The 18652-nt window shown below is 35.8% G+C and overlaps 1 protein-coding gene across 1 annotated transcript in view; it reads right to left on the reverse strand.

The window, feature by feature from the left end:
- The window catches only part of LOC137385493 (dynein axonemal heavy chain 3-like), a 68683-nt gene that overhangs the window by 41678 nt on the left and 8353 nt on the right, over positions 1-18652 (reverse strand). The window contains exons 10-30 of the mRNA XM_068071962.1: positions 16204-16382; positions 15204-15388; positions 14561-14751; positions 14077-14308; positions 13441-13626; positions 12259-12382; positions 11931-12045; positions 9951-10098; positions 9332-9486; positions 8811-8993; positions 7978-8127; positions 7310-7516; positions 6480-6594; positions 6021-6216; positions 5278-5386; positions 4618-4737; positions 3905-4075; positions 3033-3198; positions 2744-2871; positions 1286-1438; positions 543-765 (exon numbers count right to left, since the gene is read on the reverse strand). Of these exons, the coding sequence (XP_067928063.1) occupies positions 543-765; positions 1286-1438; positions 2744-2871; positions 3033-3198; positions 3905-4075; positions 4618-4737; positions 5278-5386; positions 6021-6216; positions 6480-6594; positions 7310-7516; positions 7978-8127; positions 8811-8993; positions 9332-9486; positions 9951-10098; positions 11931-12045; positions 12259-12382; positions 13441-13626; positions 14077-14308; positions 14561-14751; positions 15204-15388; positions 16204-16382 (3436 nt within the window). The remainder of the gene's footprint in view (positions 1-542; positions 766-1285; positions 1439-2743; positions 2872-3032; positions 3199-3904; positions 4076-4617; positions 4738-5277; positions 5387-6020; positions 6217-6479; positions 6595-7309; positions 7517-7977; positions 8128-8810; positions 8994-9331; positions 9487-9950; positions 10099-11930; positions 12046-12258; positions 12383-13440; positions 13627-14076; positions 14309-14560; positions 14752-15203; positions 15389-16203; positions 16383-18652) is intronic.

The raw sequence follows: 18652 nt of genomic DNA on the forward strand, positions 1-18652 counted from the left end.
AACAATTATCAGCTATACTATACAGCTGTATGTACTCTGAGTCTCCTTTTCCTTCCGCCTCAATTCATTGCTCAAATCTAATCACTCAACTCGTGTCTTATGATGCCTGTCCAGAGAGTTAATACAGAATACTTAGATTATGTAATCACATGTTTGTCTTTGCAACACCTCAAATACTCCTGAAATAAATAATAAAAATTTCTTTTTGACATTTAATCAGATGTTATGATAAATCTGATTACCAGTTTGAACTTTTATGGATTCTGAGCTACATGTAAGGTTAAGGAATATCAGGCTATTCTGGTTAAACTAGTGACTAGAGCAATGACTATGGAGAATAGGAATGAAAGTGACAGAAATGAATTCATACAAGTGTATGTATGTACGAGTATGTATGTATAAAAATGCTGCAATTTTTGTTACCAGATTATTTACAAAACAGGTCCTTTCGTACAATACTGTAAAGTTATGGTAATATTATAACTAAAAATTTATAATTAATTTAATAATAATGATATATTAAACAACACCACCAGTCTCACCATCTGTCCACTCATGGGAAACAGGATCAAAGCATCCGTATAGCTGGCCCATAGTTATAGCCTTAGGGTTAAGGATCTTGAACAATACTTTATGTTCATTCATGAGTCCCGCCACCTCCAGATCATGCAGAGCATCAGCTAATACTTGGTAGACACTAGTTTTGCCAGCCATCGTCTCACCAACTATCATAAACCCGTGCCTGACCAACATCATCTCATAGACCTGTGACATTTATTCGCTAATGAAATGCCATAAAGTAAGACATCTGAAAATGCTACTTTGTCATATAACTTTAAAAGCGCATGTTAAATATGCGGAGATAGTTTCCAATCCGTAAAAGCATTGCTGATGCAGGTCTATTCATCGAACTAAATAAAAAAGTAAATGAAAGTTTTTAATTAAAACATGGCCAAGAAGATTATATAAAATCAAACGAGGTAAGGCTGAACCACTAGCTGTTAGCAGCAACTAACGGTCTAGTATAGCCATCAGCATCAATTTCTCAAAACAAATTGATGCTGAAAAAAACAAATCGACTATAGCATACTGAAGTTATCAACTCTATTGAAAAGACAACTCTCATTATTTTTATAAAATGAGAAATATTTTTAAATATATTGCATTATATGGCCTCCATGGAACCTTTCTAAGGTTTTAGACACAAAGAAAAATGAACGGTGTTATATCACCTAATCTGCCTAAAATGAGTATGTTCGCAATGGCAAGGAGAAAGCAGTATTACCTGAATGATTTTATCAATAAACCAGGGCACTGACTGCAGTTGTCTTTTGGCAATGCAAGTCTTGAGAGTGTCGAGAAAAACATCGTAGTCTGGTTGCGGCAGCTCAACTCCAGGAAAAAGGTCAGAAATGATGCCTTCGAACAAGGGCACATCCTGAAAATATGTTTGGCTTTTATGTAAACGTACTTACAGGTAAGTCAGAGAAAACGAGAACTAATCCAAATACGTAGGTAGATTATTATTGTAAAGCAAGTCTTTTCAAAATGAAAATATATCTTTATAGATTCATTCAGGTGTGTGAAAAACAGCTAAAGATGGATATATGAATGTAAGGTCATTCTTAGATTCCCAGATCTATAACCGGGGTTGAGTTTTACCCTGGCTTAAAGGCAATCTCAATATCTTCAACTTGAAACAAAACCCCATTTCATCTGAATACATAGACAGCATAATAGATCTCTGTTTATAATCAAGTTTATTTATATAGTGAGAGAGCACAAAGGCCATTTAAAGATATTTACATGTACACAGAGCTACTCACATAGAAATGTCTATGTAAAACTATAGCGCATACAGTAGATACCCCGACAACGTAAATAATCTATTTTGAGAATGTTTATGTTACTGGGAATTCAGGGTATGCGAACAGAAAATTACATGTAAATTGCCTAATCTATTCCATGATCGTCCCAAACTCACTCCTCTGGCCCTTAAAAACGGAAAAAATTAAACATGACTTTTTAATTTAATGAGTGTAAACTGTGTACAGTAACTGTGGTATTATTGGTTTGTATTGACATCTTTTCTCTTTTTTCTTATCATTTACATTTAGTGCAGGGTCCATGATTACGGCAAACCTATGTTAAGTTACGGGAAGAGCACACCTTCAATGTCAATTTAAATTGATCTTTTTATTTTTTTCCTAGACAGCACAGTCTAATCTGCAAAGACAAAAAAGAAAAAAAAATGTATACATGTGAAATGAAGTGAAACAAAAATAAACCTTTATGCTATAATAAGAGTGGAATTTGTCTGTTTTGTCTGCCTGAAGCCAGGGTGAGAGGTTAAGATGAAAGATTGACTTCAACGAGACACCAACTCGTGACATTCAGTTTGGTAGTCTGAGACTTTAACACCTGCACCATTTGACTGCTTCTGAGTAATTGTGTAGCTACTCATTCTGTACAATCTCTCACAGCGCACTAGACTGCCATGGTACTAGTATATATAATAAAGATACCCCTTTACATCCTTTTCTTGCTCAAGTGCGGCAAAACGAAAATGATATTTTTGTAATATATGTAATATAAAGAAACAACTTTACATAAATTCTATAAATTCTTTATGTTACGTGGAATTTCCGTAAAAGGAGGTTTACGTAGGAGCATTTGCTTTACAATAAATAAGTTGCTATATGAAGCTGGTATAGCGATGCTAATCTAGGTAGTAAAGACCCACCTGAGCTAAGAACTTGGGTAAGTTGACATCCATGAGAGCTTTGAGCAAAATCACAGCCTCATCCTGGTCTGGATATTTCAGCTTGAGATTACCAGCAGCAGTGAGAACAGATTTCACAGCTCTCATACCTTTAACAAAGATTGAGGCTATAACTACCGGCTGTAAAAGAAGGGCGAGCTAAACCAAAATCGGTACAAATTACATTTATACCCTTTGATCTGTAAATAACCAGACGATATACTAAAGCACCGTTCGTTAACGGAAGTTAAGAAGTGGTTTACTTTCTAACCATAGTCATAGTGGTGCTGAGATGAGAGCTGTTCTGAGCAGAGGGTGTATGTAGCAACAATCTTGATAGCAAGAGCTCTGGCATCAACAAATCCACAGGAATATAACACAATCTCTCCAATCATGGCATAGTCTGGTACCATCATGGCTACTGTACGAAACAGTACCTAAAGACAAATAGAGGGTCAAACCATACGAGTCATGTACAAGTTCACGGTTAGATAGTAAGGAATGTTTTTAAGTTGCCAACAATTAGGTGCGTCCTTAAGCAGAGCATAAAACTGACTGAAAAGGCCAGCTCATCACTAGCCTGATGCGTAGCCGTGACAACGACTACACATCAACGACCAATGACATCAGCCAGATAAGCAAGCCAAGTTGTTTATACAAAGCGGTCTAACCCAAGAAATACATTTCTCTATAGAGGATGGCTGAAAGGCTGCCTATTGAAACATGGTTAGCTTGTTAACTAACAGCTAAAAGTCTTCTCTAAAAAATATTTTTGCATTAATTTCTTGTTGAATCAACAAAGAAAATAGCCTACATCACAAAAATCTAAAACAAAATTTTTTACCAAAAAAGTGTGGGCACTCTAAGGCAGCCGTTTCTTTACAGTTGCTTACCCCCAACCCTTACACAAACTAGAAACTGATTGCAAAGCCGGATATAAGAGTAGACGCTGTTGAAATGCAACAGCATCTACTGCGGTGTCAACTCAAAATGAAATATAACAAAGTCAACCTCATTTTTATTATTTATCAAAACTGAAAGGATGGTCTGTCTGATATAAGGACGGTCTGTCTGATATACCGCATTATATTATCACGGTTCTCTCTCAGCAAAGGCCAGGGATAAAGCATATACTATACATACCTTGAGGTTATCAGGAAGCTCTTGTCTGCCTGCGTAGCCTGGGTTCATAGTGATAAACATGGTGCATGTTGGGTTGAGAGAGAGTTCAGTACCCTCAAACATAAAGCGTGTGCTTTTAGAAGCAATGGCAGTTTGGATGCTTTGAATCTGTTGGGCAACAACTGACAAGACCTGCAATCATTACAAAGAGAACATGACTCCAGCTAATTAATATAACCTGTTATATTCGTATCATAGTGTTGTACATGGCTGCAATTTCATAAAATATAAATTCAGAAGCTGTCTTTTCCCAAAGAATGAATTCAAACTGTACTCCATGTTAAACTAACCATGCTCTTATGTAATTTACATATGCAGACATATATATAACTTACATATGCGGACATATGTATCATACGGACGGACGGGTATAACTGGAGTGTCTCAGAACCTGCATGCAACCTCAGAACCTCTATGCATGCATACATGCATGCATGTATGAATGCATGCATGCATGCATGTATGCATGCATGCATACATGCATGTATGCATGCATAGAGGTTCTGAGGTTGCATGCAGGTTCTGAGACACTCCAGTTATACCCGTCCCGGACATACTTACATATGCGGACATACTTACATATGCGGACATACTTACATATGCGGACATACTTACACATATGCTGAACACGTACTTAGTAGGATCTGTACAAATATGAAAGGTGTAAGACAAACCTCAAGCTCTATTCTGTTGAACTCGTCAAAACAAGCCCAGGCTCCTGCCTGCGCAAGTCCCTTGAAGAACTTGCCCATAGCTTTGTAGTCAAGGCCGTCAGAACAGTTGAAGACCACACACTATAATAGATGATTTAAATAAACTCCAATAAACCAATGGCTTAAAAGTCAGCTATAGTTATGTAGAAGGTATTTCTGGAGATGCATCACTGTAACAACACTAAAAATGCAAAATTATGCTGTTTTCATTTTTGATTATTTTTATTGTTTACAGAAGTTAACATCTTGGCTCTTGAAGTTATTATCTTTAGATATACTTGCAGACGAAACTCTCTCAGTGACCTCTGACTGACCTCTTAAAATAAAGTCTCTTAGTTTATCTTGTGCCTTCCTTTACACATTTAAAACAAAAATTACCTGTTTGTGCTTGCCAAAAAGCCTACAATCCCTTCTTATAATGACACACAGCGTAGCCTCATCATTAGCACACGCATTCTGATAACTGCCAATTAAAAGCACCCAATCAAATTTGGGTTAAAATCGTCTGAAACTGGAAGCGCTAATAGTAGAGTTATTATGAGTCAAGTATATAGATGTCTGCTAGCACAAATATTTTGGAAAAAAATAGTTTTTTTCAGTACAAGAGTAAAACTAACTAACCTGCTTGGCAACAGCTTTAGCAAGATCCTTGCATGTCTCTGTTTTGCCTGTTCCTGCAGGGCCTTCTGGAGCTCCACCCAAATTTAACTTGAGAGCACCCATCAATGTTCTGAATGAAAATTATACTAATGCTGTACTACACAGAGACGTCCAACAGAAATATCACTGATACAGAATAGAAGAGATGTACTCAATGAGATAAAAATATTCTTGCCTGCTTAGCATGACTTATATAACCGCATTCAGGTTGATAAAATATATAAATATGTCTGTTTTGGGATTGTTACACCATAAAAGTCTCACCTGTGAAGCACAGGTGATTTAGCCATTTACAATGCAAAATCATGTGAATATGCTCTTTGATAAGTGGAAGATCGACTTTTCCATCATTACACAACCTATTTCTTACATAATTTATATCTGATGGTGCTCGACTCTTAATTTTGTATCTGAAGATTTGACAAGAGTCATACCTCGTCATACGAGTGAGTGCTAAACATAGGAGAAATTTGAAATACGAAGAAAATTCCTTGAGAGTTTTCTGAGCTTGAAATTTCTAAGCTCGGCCCCGGAAGGCATTAAGCTCGTATGTACAGGTATGACTGTATTGGCAAAAAATTTAAATTACTGTCACTTCAAATATCATTATATAATTTCTGCTACATTGAGAAAGGACGTTTAACAAATCAACTGATAAAATGATGTCATGCTATGAGTGGCACCCATATGATTATGACACCAACCTGTAACACCTGTCAGTAAGTGGGGTAATGACAAGTCTTGGCGAGTTGCCAAGGTACTCATAGCCATATTTCATCTCAGTAGTTATCATCCGGATGATAACGTCATTGTTCCAGTAGTACCTGAGTTGAGCCAACCAGGAAAAGTCATTAGGGCTGGTCACTTTGTCCTTGGCTAGACCAGCCACAACATCACGAGCTGTAAATAATACATGAAACATAGATGAGACGAAATGATTTGTCATAACTATATCTCCTATGGCCACACACACTAAACAATAGTATAACTGATCTCACTGATTAAACAGATGAATCGTTTGTTTTTGCAATGAATATTCTTTCTTGTATGGATATTTATGAAAGAATCACAATAGATACTAACATACATATTCAGTACCCTTATAACAGTCAACATGAGCTAACTCTATACATAACATAAGGTATAAAATATCTGACACTCACCATGAACGTCAATTACTGTGAGAGCACCCAATGTAACCCTCTCTCCTGTCCCGAGTTTCCCTCGCACGAGCTCTACGATCTCATCGATCTGCTTGTTGCTCTTCGTTAGGTATTCCTGCAGCAAAACTAGCCATCTTAATAGCCAGCACATACTAGTCTATACTTACACACAACCAAATGTTAACCAACATTGTCATCAACTAAAACATCCAAGTTTCATCAGAGTTGTTGATATTTTCTTTATAGCTTTATTGGGGCCTAAGCAAGGTAAAGCAAAAGATTAGCAAATATATAGATGGTATATTGTGAAAGGTAAGCTATATAGATGGTATATTGTGAAAGGTAAGCTATATAAGTGATATATTGTGAAAGGTAAGCTATATAAGTGATATATTGTGAAAGGTAAGCTATATAGATGGTATATTGTGAAAGGTAAGCTATATAGTTGGTATATTGTGAAGAGTATGCTATATAGGTAGTATATTGTGAAAGGTAAGCTATATAGGTGGTATATTGTGAAGAGTATGCTATATAGGTAGTATATTGTGAAAGGTAAGCTATATAGTTGGTATATTGTGAAGAGTATGCTATATAGGTGGTATACTGTGAAAAGTATGCTATATAGGTGGTATATTGTAAAAGGTAAGCTATATAAGTGGTATACTGTGAAGAGAATGTTATGTAGGTGGTATACTGTGAAGGGTGAGTAAGCTATGTAGCGAAGGCCAAATAACTCGGTGGGCGGTAATATACACTTTTAGATTAAATCATATTGTATTAAAACTTCCAGAGCAATAATATGCTCAAGGAGAAGCAATATCTAGCCTTACATCCATTCCATTAGGAGTGCGCATAGCCTCAGAAACTTCAGTTGTCCAGTATATGGAACTGCAGCAAATGACGACCTGCCCGGGCCAGTTTATAACCCATTTCTTTCTCGGTGTAACTGAATAGTCTTTGACCGAGTCAGATATGACCTTGCGAACATTGAAAAGCATAGCTTCTTCAACCTCAACCAACCATTTCTCCACCATTCCCTACAAAGAGCAAAAACACAATTACTAAAGGGCACAGAGAAGATACGAGTGAGCTTATATGGCACCATGAAATGTAGCCAATGACAATTGGTTTCAGGTGCAGTAATTATCATGAAAGGGTACACTAAGGCTGATATGAGAATAATTTTAAATCTATTTAATCACTAAATAAAAATGATCATAACAAACAACTTGGTTTGCAAAATGAGCACAAGAGTTCTGTTATGAAAGATGTCTACCGAGGGACCTGCCTCAGTAAGAATGTCATTCATTTATGCATACCACCGCACTTGGGATCTCATCAGGGTTCCATTTTGTTCCATGACCAGTCTAAGCCATCATATTATTTTAATCAAAATTCAATTAAGTGAGCCTGTTCTAAACAAATATTAACAATTACTATAGACTGAACTACAGGTGCTGAAGCCAGTCACTTAGCAGCGTGAGTTACTGAGAGGCACCTTGGCTAGTGCAGGAAGGATTTTATGAAGATAAGGAACCATCTCTCCATCCGAGGAAATCATCCCAACTATTTCTTGATCCTCAGTAAACTCGAGTTTAGCAATTCCCTCAAAGCACTTCTTAAGATGAGGCTGCACTCTTGTAGGGTCCTAGCAAAATATACTTTATTTAATGAAAGTATCCATTTAATATTTGAACCTATTAAGGTCTGTAATATGTGAAACAAAGATTCACATTTCCGCTACCAGTTTGTATCCGTATAATAAACAAAATACCAATAAGATAACCGAGACAGCATTTTAACATCATGAATAGAGACACATCCATGATCGAGCTAACGAAGTTTGCAAGTCTACTGACAGTGGACAAGAGAAACAATTTATTTATTTGAGTTCAATTGATGGGGCGGCTCACCAATGCCCCATCTCGTGTAAAAACTAGTGTGAAAATAAATAAAACACAACTTTAAGAACATTTGTTAAAAATTCCTCGCATAGCAAAAGCATGTCAATACGTAGCATGTGATCCAACTATAGATAGTATACAACTGAGAACAGTACAAAGTCTTATGCAGGTTGAACTGCATGAGCTTCATATAAAAACTACTCCCTTTTTATAGGAACTCATAACTTTTTCCTTTGAACTAAATAATTGTATTCCAAGCAGAGTCTAAAACTCTAACAAAATTATCAACAATTTTTTTTTATCCCACTATAGCATTATAGGCAGTAATACAGTACATAATATAATGAATATTAATGCCAGCTAAAGACTGTTTCTGAATGAGCAGTCTTCAGTAACTAGAGTTGTCTTCTCAGCAAAGATAACCCACCTTCGTCTCTGAGAGGATCTCTAGCAGTTCGTCGTTAGAGAGGAAAAAGAATCTTGGGAAGTAGAGCCGTTTCTTCTCGAGGTAATTGTTGAGGCCCTTGAGGATCTCTTCTAGCAGCTGGTTGGCTTCTGTGAGACGACCCAGCATGTTATTTTGGGCAGTAGCAGCCAAACAGTGTGTGTCCTGTATAGTGATAAACACCAGTGTTAAACCGTTCACATAAAGTGATGCACAATTGGTTAGTGTGCAAGTTGCTAAGCAACACATGTCGGTGAAAGCTAAACATATAAGCATTAGGAAACTTAAACTATGAGACATAAAATTTGAAGCTAAACATTTTCAGAAAAAAATAATTATTTCATTTTTCAAAAGGGCTAATTTTTTGACAAATGTGACAGGTATTTAGCTAAAAAGATTAAAACGTTAAAATTGAATGAACTAAAATTGATTTTAGTTCATTTAGTCTTAACGATTGTGTCATTTTTATAATTGAACCACAGCTAAAGCGAACATGTTGTTACCTTTACAGATTCTGTCATGATGTCTTTCCAGTACGTGTCGACAGTTGCAAACTTTCTTCCCTCCTCCGGCATTTGAGCAATGATGTCTTCAGAGCTGAAGATGGGCTCCAAGTATAGCCATGTAGCCTGTACTTTGAGCCATTGATCCAAAATGTCTGGTGAAAAAAGATGTTTATTATTAAAAACAAACATGAACTTGGTTTAATAGTATTCATAATTTTAATGTTAGCGTTAGACGTGGTCATACGATGGCAATACAGCGTTGATTTGAACAGGTTGTTTTACTCTTTCTCTTAATTTCCTAATAAATAAAAAAATTCACTTCAGTCATCAATACTTGTCTTCGCAGTTCAACTGTGCTCAAGTCCTACTGTTATAGAAATGGTTTATTAAAAGTTATTTTTTATAAACAGCTTCTCAATGGAGCTGCCGCATTAATTGCACCTTTTTCTGTGGTGACACTTCATTCCAGGCCTCTAGGCCTATTACCTTGAGGAAAGTCGAATATTTAGACAGAGGAATTTAACGAATGTACAGAGAAGGTTTACGAATCAGTATTAGGGCATCGAGTGTAGAGACCACCGACCAGCTAACAGGAAATACAGATCTCAAGACTTGCCTTGCATAGTGACAAGTTTCTCCTCCCACTCCTTCATCTCTTGCTCAAATGGTTTGATGAAAGGAGAGCCTCTCATTGTCTGAGCTTTGATAATGTGATCATCGAGCAGCACCTGGATATCGTCTACCGATGACAAGATAGACACGCCCTGTCAAGCATAGCAGTCATCTCGTTATTAGCTGACTTATATAAGAGTGACCTCGTTATTGGCTGACTTATATAAGAGTGATCTCATCATTGGCTGACTTATATAAGAGTGATCTCATCATTGGCTGACTTATATAAGAGTCATCTCATCATTGGCTGACTTATATAAGAGTGATCTCATCATTGGATGACTTACATTATATATGAGTCATCTCATCATTGTATGACTTATATAAGAGTCATCTCATCATTGGATGACTTATATAAGAGTCATCTCATTATTGGATGACTTACATTATATAAGAGTCATCTCATCATTGGCTGACTTATGTAAGAGTCATCTCATCATTGGCTGACTTATATAGGCAAGTTTTATAGAAAAGAAAAAAGAAGCTTTTAAAAATAAAAGAAATTGGAGTATTTTTTAGCTTGTTGTATCCACCAGTACATTGGTTGGTAAGAAAGGTTCTCTCTGTTTCGGAAAAGTAACAGACATTATAATTCAAGTCGTACTCTTCAGTGTGAAGCTACTGAGATGGAAGAGACAGAGATAGAAAAAAATTCATTCCATAAATATTGTTACCATTCAGGTTTTATCAACAGAAGTAGCGTTGAGGAGCAATGACATGCCCACTCAGACTATCGACAAAGAGTGGATGAAATAATATTTCTATAAATGGCGAGATCTGAACGAATAAACAACATAGCGTATAAAAATAGACACCAAGCGTAATAGACTTCATCTTTTACCACAATTCTTTTCAAGTCCTTTACACATAGGTATGAAATGATATGAACAATACTAACTGCATTACTAATTATTTTATGTATTCACTTCAGTAGAATAGAGTTATAAACAATGAAATAATAGTTACTATAATCTGATTACAGAATTTATAAACACATTGATGAAATAATATTTTTTTTGCGTAATAAGTTTTATTAATTAGTTGACAAAGTTAAATAATTGAAATAGCATACAATAACAATGCATACATACATAACAGCCTTGCATTGGATCCTGGAATACGTTTAAACATTTCAATTTATAAAATAGTTGATGCCATTATCCTAGTAAATTAATACATATTGTCAACTTCCACAAGAAATCTGAGAAATGAGAAGAAACATTCCAGAAAAACAAAAGAAAATCGACAATGTAAGAAACTACGCAATGCTGTTAAGATATTATAATGGGTAGGACTTGGTAGCTCAGAGTATTTCAGCTTTATGATCAAAAGTTGTGAGGCGATTGAATACTAGATGTTATACATGTTCGATAAACTTGTTTAAACTATGATAGCAGTCGTATGACTAATAATAATAATAATTTATACTGTTGCACTTAACAAAAATAATGCTCAACGTTATTTCCACCACAATAACAATTAAATTTATTGTTCTTTACACAAGCTCAAATTATATTTTAGACAGCTGTTAAGGAATATCAGTAGATAAAGGCGTGGCAAGAGAGCTAGAAAGCTGACGGAAGGATTTTTGAGGTGATTATAAGGCAGCTATTGACATTGAGAAGAGTACAGTTATAGTAGATTATTACTGAATAAAATGATATTTTTTTATACTATAAAATGTATCAAAAATATAAAATTTAATTTGTTATATTTCAATACCGTATTTGACAATATCTTTGCTGATGATGAAATAGCCATGATATGTGGCGGGACTCTTGGTAACAGCATTCCGCCATATCAGTATTAAAGATAAAACAACACAAAACATGTAAAAATGTTATATAAGAATTTTTCCGGTCCTACTAAAAAGCGTACATTCTGTAAAAAACGCGAAAGTACATATAACTAAAGTAAGACTTACCGTGTCTCTGTAAGGGATAAACTCAAACATCATGTCTTTCCATTCAATCTTCATTTTCTCCATGGCCTTCTCAAGCGAGTACTCCTTACTGGCAGCACCACTGATCTCTTCTAGCCTGTATTACAAAAGAAGGAGGCCAAGGTCAATATACACGCAGGCCAGCTCAACGCCCATGTAGGTGACGAGCTGCCCTAAGAGAAGCGTTTCAAATATTGTGCTATTTATGTACAATGGGTAAATCTCATGCTATATGGCGAGTGAGTACCATAGCCTAACTTAACATCATATATTGACATGTATATATCAACTCTCATTTCAGCCAGCCTACTTTTCTATGATCTTTGAGTCACTAAGGCCGATTTCAACCATGTTCATGAGACTTGTCCCCTCTTGTGGTTTAATGTCGGCCTGTACCACCTCACTCATCCTGTCCCAGTGTCTCTCCCTGATACCTGTAATACATATGATAAAAAGTACATTGTATTCATGTACATATGATAAAGAGTACATCGTATTAATGTACATATGATAAAAAGTACATTGTATTCATGTACATATGATAAATGCATTGTATTCATGTACATATGATAAATACATTGTATTGATGTACATATGATAAATACATTGTATTCATGTACATATGATAAATACATTGTATTGATGTACATATGATAAATACATTGTATTCATGTACATATGATAAATACATTGTATGCATGTACATATGATAAATGCATTGTATTCATGTACATATGGTAAATACATTGTATTTATGTACATATGATAAATACATTGTATTCATGTACATATGATAAATACATTGTATTGATGTACATATGGTAAATACATTGTATGCATGTACATATGATAAATGCATTGTATTCATGTACATATGGTAAATACATTGTATTTATGTATATATGATAAATACATTGTATTCATGTACATATGGTAAATACATTGTATTCATGTACATAATATAAATATATTGTATTCACGTATGTATAATAAATACATTGTATGCATGTACATAATATAAATATATTGCATTCACGTACATATGATAAATGCATTGTATGCATGTACATATGATAAATACATTGTATGCATGTACATATGATAAATACATTGTATGCATGTACATATGATAAATACATTAGATTCATGTACATAATATAAATATATTGCATTCACGTACATATGATAAATGCATTGTATGCATGTACATATGATAAATACATTGTATGCATGTACATATGAAAAATACATTGTATGCGTGTACATATGATAAATACATTAGATTCATGTACATAATATAAATATATTGCATTCACGTACATATGATAAATACATTGTATGCGTGTACATATGGTATAATAAATATCGATGCCACATTCAACGTTTTATTGTTTGTGTATAGTCGTCAGCCTTCTTTAACCTGCAGTGCAACATCAATACATAATATTTTGCTAGAGATAAACGATCCGGTGTAGAACAAGGTAACGCATACCTGGATTGCAGATGACATGCAGTAAAGGTAGGTGTACTTTGAACTGTTCGATTTTCCTTCTAATTTTATCAGCGAGTGTTCGGGGCCCAACAACCTCCCCGAATGTCTTGTTGAGTTTGTACATAAGACGCCACATGTCATTCACGTCATTATCTACCTCCTCCGCATTCATCGCTTGAAAAGACCCTAAAATTGTAGAAGAACACTAATTATAGCATGCAGCTTGTAATAATACTACTTGGAAATGAAAACGTTGCATCGATTTAGAAATAGTTATTTTTAATTAGCAAAGGCTGCCGTTGAGCTGTTGTTGTACACTCAAAAAAGTTCTTCCTTCTGAAATCATGAGCATAAACAGCAACTAGCAATCACTTGCAATCGTGTAAGAAGGAACAGTAAAGTAAGGATTTAAAAGCAGGCTATGGAAACCCAGGGTAGCTTCGGCACTCACATTCATTGCTTGGCATCAACATGATCTTTTATGGGAGTTTGAAAGTGATCATTGAGATTTTAGTCACAGCAACACACGATATACCGGTAAATAATTTTTAAAAGACAAAAATAAGACAATATAAGTCGCTTAGTTGATGTCTGCCCCTTACCCTAGCCGAGCCCTAATAAGCCAACAGTACAAACCGTGAAGCCATTTCTCATGCTTCTGCGTAAATGTGTAGGCAGTTCGCCAGAGCTTGTCATACGGGTCTTTAGTCTGGAACATGGCCTGTACTTGTGGGAAGGCCGTCTGCTCAAACTCAAGCAACTTCTCTTCGATGTTAAGTTGCTCGAGTTCCTCTCGAGCTGCTGTCAAGTCAACCTCGAGTCGATCGAGTAAGTCAACATTGTTCTTCATCTCATCATTGTTCATTATCTAAAAATCAATCAACAAAATTATACATATTTCAAAGTGACACTCACATATTCCTACACTATTAAAACAATATAACCCTCTTTTGAACTTGTAAACAATATCTGCTCTAAAGTCGACAGAAGTTATTTCTCACTAATAGTGTTGTCTAGCAATTACCTATACATTCTAAAACTGAAAAATCCAAAGTTTTAAGAAAAAAAATTTTTTTTTAAGCAATGAGACTAGACTTTATTAAAAAAAATTTAATCTTACCTCTTTTTTTCGGAAGGAGTCCACTTCCTTCTCATAGCCAGCGAGCTTTTCCTCAAAGGCTTTCACCTTGCTCTTGATTTCATCTTCAGCCTTCTCTCTGTTGGTCTGAAGTTTAGTTGAGGAGGCATCAAAAATAGTCTGCAGCTGCTCCGGCCAGTGGAACACCTGACTGTTCAGCTTGATGTCTTCATCTATAAGTTAACAGAATGATGAAGGCGCCAAGGTATATAACTGATACCATGTCTTCAAACTGCCTGAGTTATTTACAAGTCTATTATATAGATTCTGAAGGAGCTTTCAACAAGGAATGCCGTTTCAACAGTATCTATGGATATGGAAATGATTACCAGTGCATTAACATCTCTTAAAAAAACTTTGAATGCTTTCACATCATACAATTACTAGTCACAGCATTTCTTTTAATGAGAATGTGCTCCAACATTTTATATAATGCATTGTACAACAATTGATCTAGTTTTGCACAAGAAGACAAATTGCTGCAATGCAGCATTCACACTCATTAAACCACCATAGATCACCACAAGTGGTAAAATAATCCCAAACTAACTTTTTGGCATGCTGCCAACGGCATTGCACTAATTGTATGAGTAGTAGTAGACATTTTACTGTCATGATAGCTTACATGAGAACTGAGCGTAGTCGAGTAGAAACTCGAGACGGCGCGCAGCATTGTCGACATAGCCTTTGAGTTTGAATGATGTCACATCCTGCGATTTTCTCAGAAAATTTATGAGGGTCACAAGATCTTCTGTGGTTTTGGCTTCTTCGCTGATCTTTTCACTTATCTCATCATATTGCTGACACAACCTGCGGCAGACAGAACAAGACCTTGACACACCTGCAGCAGACAGAACAAGACCTTGACACAACCTGCAACAGACAGAACAAGACCTTGACACAACCTGCAGCAGACAGAACAAGACCTTGACACAACCTGCAGCAGACAGAACAAGACCTTGACACAACCTGCAGCAGACAGAACAAGACCTTGACACAACCTGCAGCAAACAGTGAGGGACCTTGACACGCCGCTGTGAGATTGGAAAGAGAGAGACCTTGACACACTGTGGTGAGCATGGAACAAAAGAGACATTGACATAATCTTCAGCTATCATATAGACAACAACTTCAATTACATTATAAACATTATAAACAATGCCCTCAAATTAATTTTTCACATCCCTCCCTTTCACTTTAAACATAATCACGCATTTGAAAGATTTTTTATTGAAAATTATAATGAGAATTAAAAGATACAGATTATGAAAATGTTTCCAAGAAAACTAATAACAGTTTAGCAAAATAATTATGAAAGACTGTAACTCTTCTATTTGAAAACCCAGCTGTAAAATACTTCCGAGTTCAATAAAAATGTGAAAACGTTGTAGAGGACTCAAAGCTTCCGCATCTCTGGCCTCACCAGCTATCATACATACCATATACAATCTTGCATGGCTAGATCGAAGCAATTTTGAGGCGCATTTCACGCGACCTTTTTAATGAGTTGTCAACTCATGAGGTAACCAACTCCAGACTGTACTTTATACAGTTGATAGAGCTAAACTTTAAAATAATAACGCAAGGTGTAGAAAAGTAGAGAGTAGTATACAAACTAAACGTACTCTCGATTCAACTGACGATTCTCATCAACCTCAAACACAACGAGTCTGTCTTTAAGTTTTTGCGTTCTGTTACAGAGCTCGAGGTTGAGAGCGGCGCAGTCGAGGCAGAATAGACTGAGGGGCACTGTGACACGCAGTGAGGCTATCTCATCCTTGAGGCTTTGATAGCTGTTTATTTTCTACAAAAAATATGTTTGAGTATTACTCACTATGGACTGAGGCTTTAATGCATGAAATCGAAAGAAAACATGTTTTAATGATTCTGTTTATGCTCTTTGAAACTTGCGTTGGATGAACTGGGGATAACATGGTGAAGAATCAGGTCCTGGAAGCTAATTTTCATGCAGTGAATATAAAAATGCTAGTCATATGGTCATATGATTTACGAGGAAATGGTTGTGATGTGTGGAGTATAAGCATACACGCGGTGAACATAAAGCATATTGCGTATGCAGAGGAATGCAACTAATATACCATGATGTAATATTAATCATGCAGTTGCACCGAGTCTAGATGTTCGAAGTTCAGATATTCTGTTGGTTCTTCCAAAGTCAATTCGACCATATATAGACCATAGTTCTATTTAAAACTGTTTGATTGATATATTGATTGACTGTCCGAGTTGAATAAACAGAAATGTGACGGCACCAACTATTCAGACTCACTGCAACTCCATTCGTATAAAACACGGGGTGAGGAAGCCCAGACCTTTATCTTCGTGTCAGTTCTCTAGCAAGTCAACAAAGACAGCGTATGAATCAGTTGGATATGCTGAGATGTTTTACACCAACTACCTAAATCAGCTACAAAGTTTTAGACACTGTCAGGAGAAAATAAAAGGTTTCATCCTACAATGAGTTCGCTCTCAAGGTTTTTGAAGCACAAAACAGGTAAAATACTGTAAACATTTGAATCAAAGGTAACTGCTACCAAACACCTTGTCAACGTAGATGCACTGGCCTGCTGCTCAAGTGTGTGCGTATGAGCAGATCCAGTGTATCCTAAGTACATTCTCCCTCACATTGGTCAGCTGCTCTAGTGAACAGTCTCAACCATACGCTACTCAAGGATGAAGTGTCAGTGTTTTAAACAGCACCTCAGCTAGCATAACTATTCCTCATTATTATTATTCGTCATTAAACGCAATGGAATAAAATATTAAAAGGCAATTTTAAACTATCCCAAGTTGCCTGTCGTAACATTGAGAAGTGAAAGTTATGAAACAAATTCTACATTTGAAAACCCAAATAGAAAGATTCAAGTTCCATAAGGGCTGCTCAAATAATGATATATATAAGCATGTAGATGTATATATACATATATATTATATACACATATACACATTTTTATATACATATTTCTCAAAGTTTGTGTATTCGTCGTTGTGTATGTCCAGCTATAGCAATTTTCATATTTTGGGACAAAGAATCCGTAAAGCAGAGGATTTGATCTCAGAACCTCCCATTCACCAGTCCGACCGCCTTAAAGCTTGATAGATTTGCTAGGCGATATATGTCGCTATGTGGGAGCAAATACGCTTCTGCTTTCGATCACCACGCAAAGTCATGGCGTAGCGTCATGAGGTAGCTCTTATTAGTAAGCTTACTCAAATTATCCATTGGCAATGTGCCAGGCTAAAGAAAGAGGCAGGCAACTATCATTACCCTCAAGGTCTATAAGCTGATTTTAATACCCGTGCAACGCCGGGTAGCACAGCTAGTTGTATATATATAAATCTCAGTGTCCATCTGTCTAGTTATAGTGATTAAAATCAAGCAATGACAAACTTAGAGTCTAGGGATTGATATTGGAACTTCCAGCGATCTAAACCACTACATTGCGATCATTCATAGTGATGAATGATTTTGATGACATTCATTACATCGATTAAAATACTCACACTTAGAGCGCTTGGAGTTATTAACTAACACAGTTGATCGTTACGCTTAACGTAATGATTATTAAGCTGGCCTAAAACACGGCTAATGTTTTAGTAAAGATTTAGACTACTAGGTTGCGAGGTAAGTCACTCAAATTCACAGGGTAATTATTTTATCACCCGTGCAACTCCAGGAATTCGGTTAGTATATCTACATATATATAAAATATTTATAAGTGGAACTTCACTCTATAAGTTAAACATTTTATTACTAATAGTTTCATGTGGTACACTCAGTATCACACTCTGCAGATAAAATATATGATATATATATATATATATATATATATATATATATATATATATAAGTTATACTTATACACATTAGTAAAAAGAGTGCTCAATGTTTTGAGTAAAAACAGGGCTGATATAAAACTATGTGTACTAAAAATCTACAAGTTATGTTAAAACATTTTATTACCTAAAGTTTCGTGCGTTAGGCTAACGCGACTGCACGAAACGTGCAGGCTAACGCGCCTAACGCACGAAACTTTAAGTAATAAAATGTTT

The sequence above is a fragment of the Watersipora subatra genome, chromosome 1, assembly GCF_963576615.1.
Source record: "Watersipora subatra chromosome 1, tzWatSuba1.1, whole genome shotgun sequence".
NCBI classification, from domain to species: Eukaryota; Metazoa; Bryozoa; class Gymnolaemata; order Cheilostomatida; family Watersiporidae; genus Watersipora; species Watersipora subatra.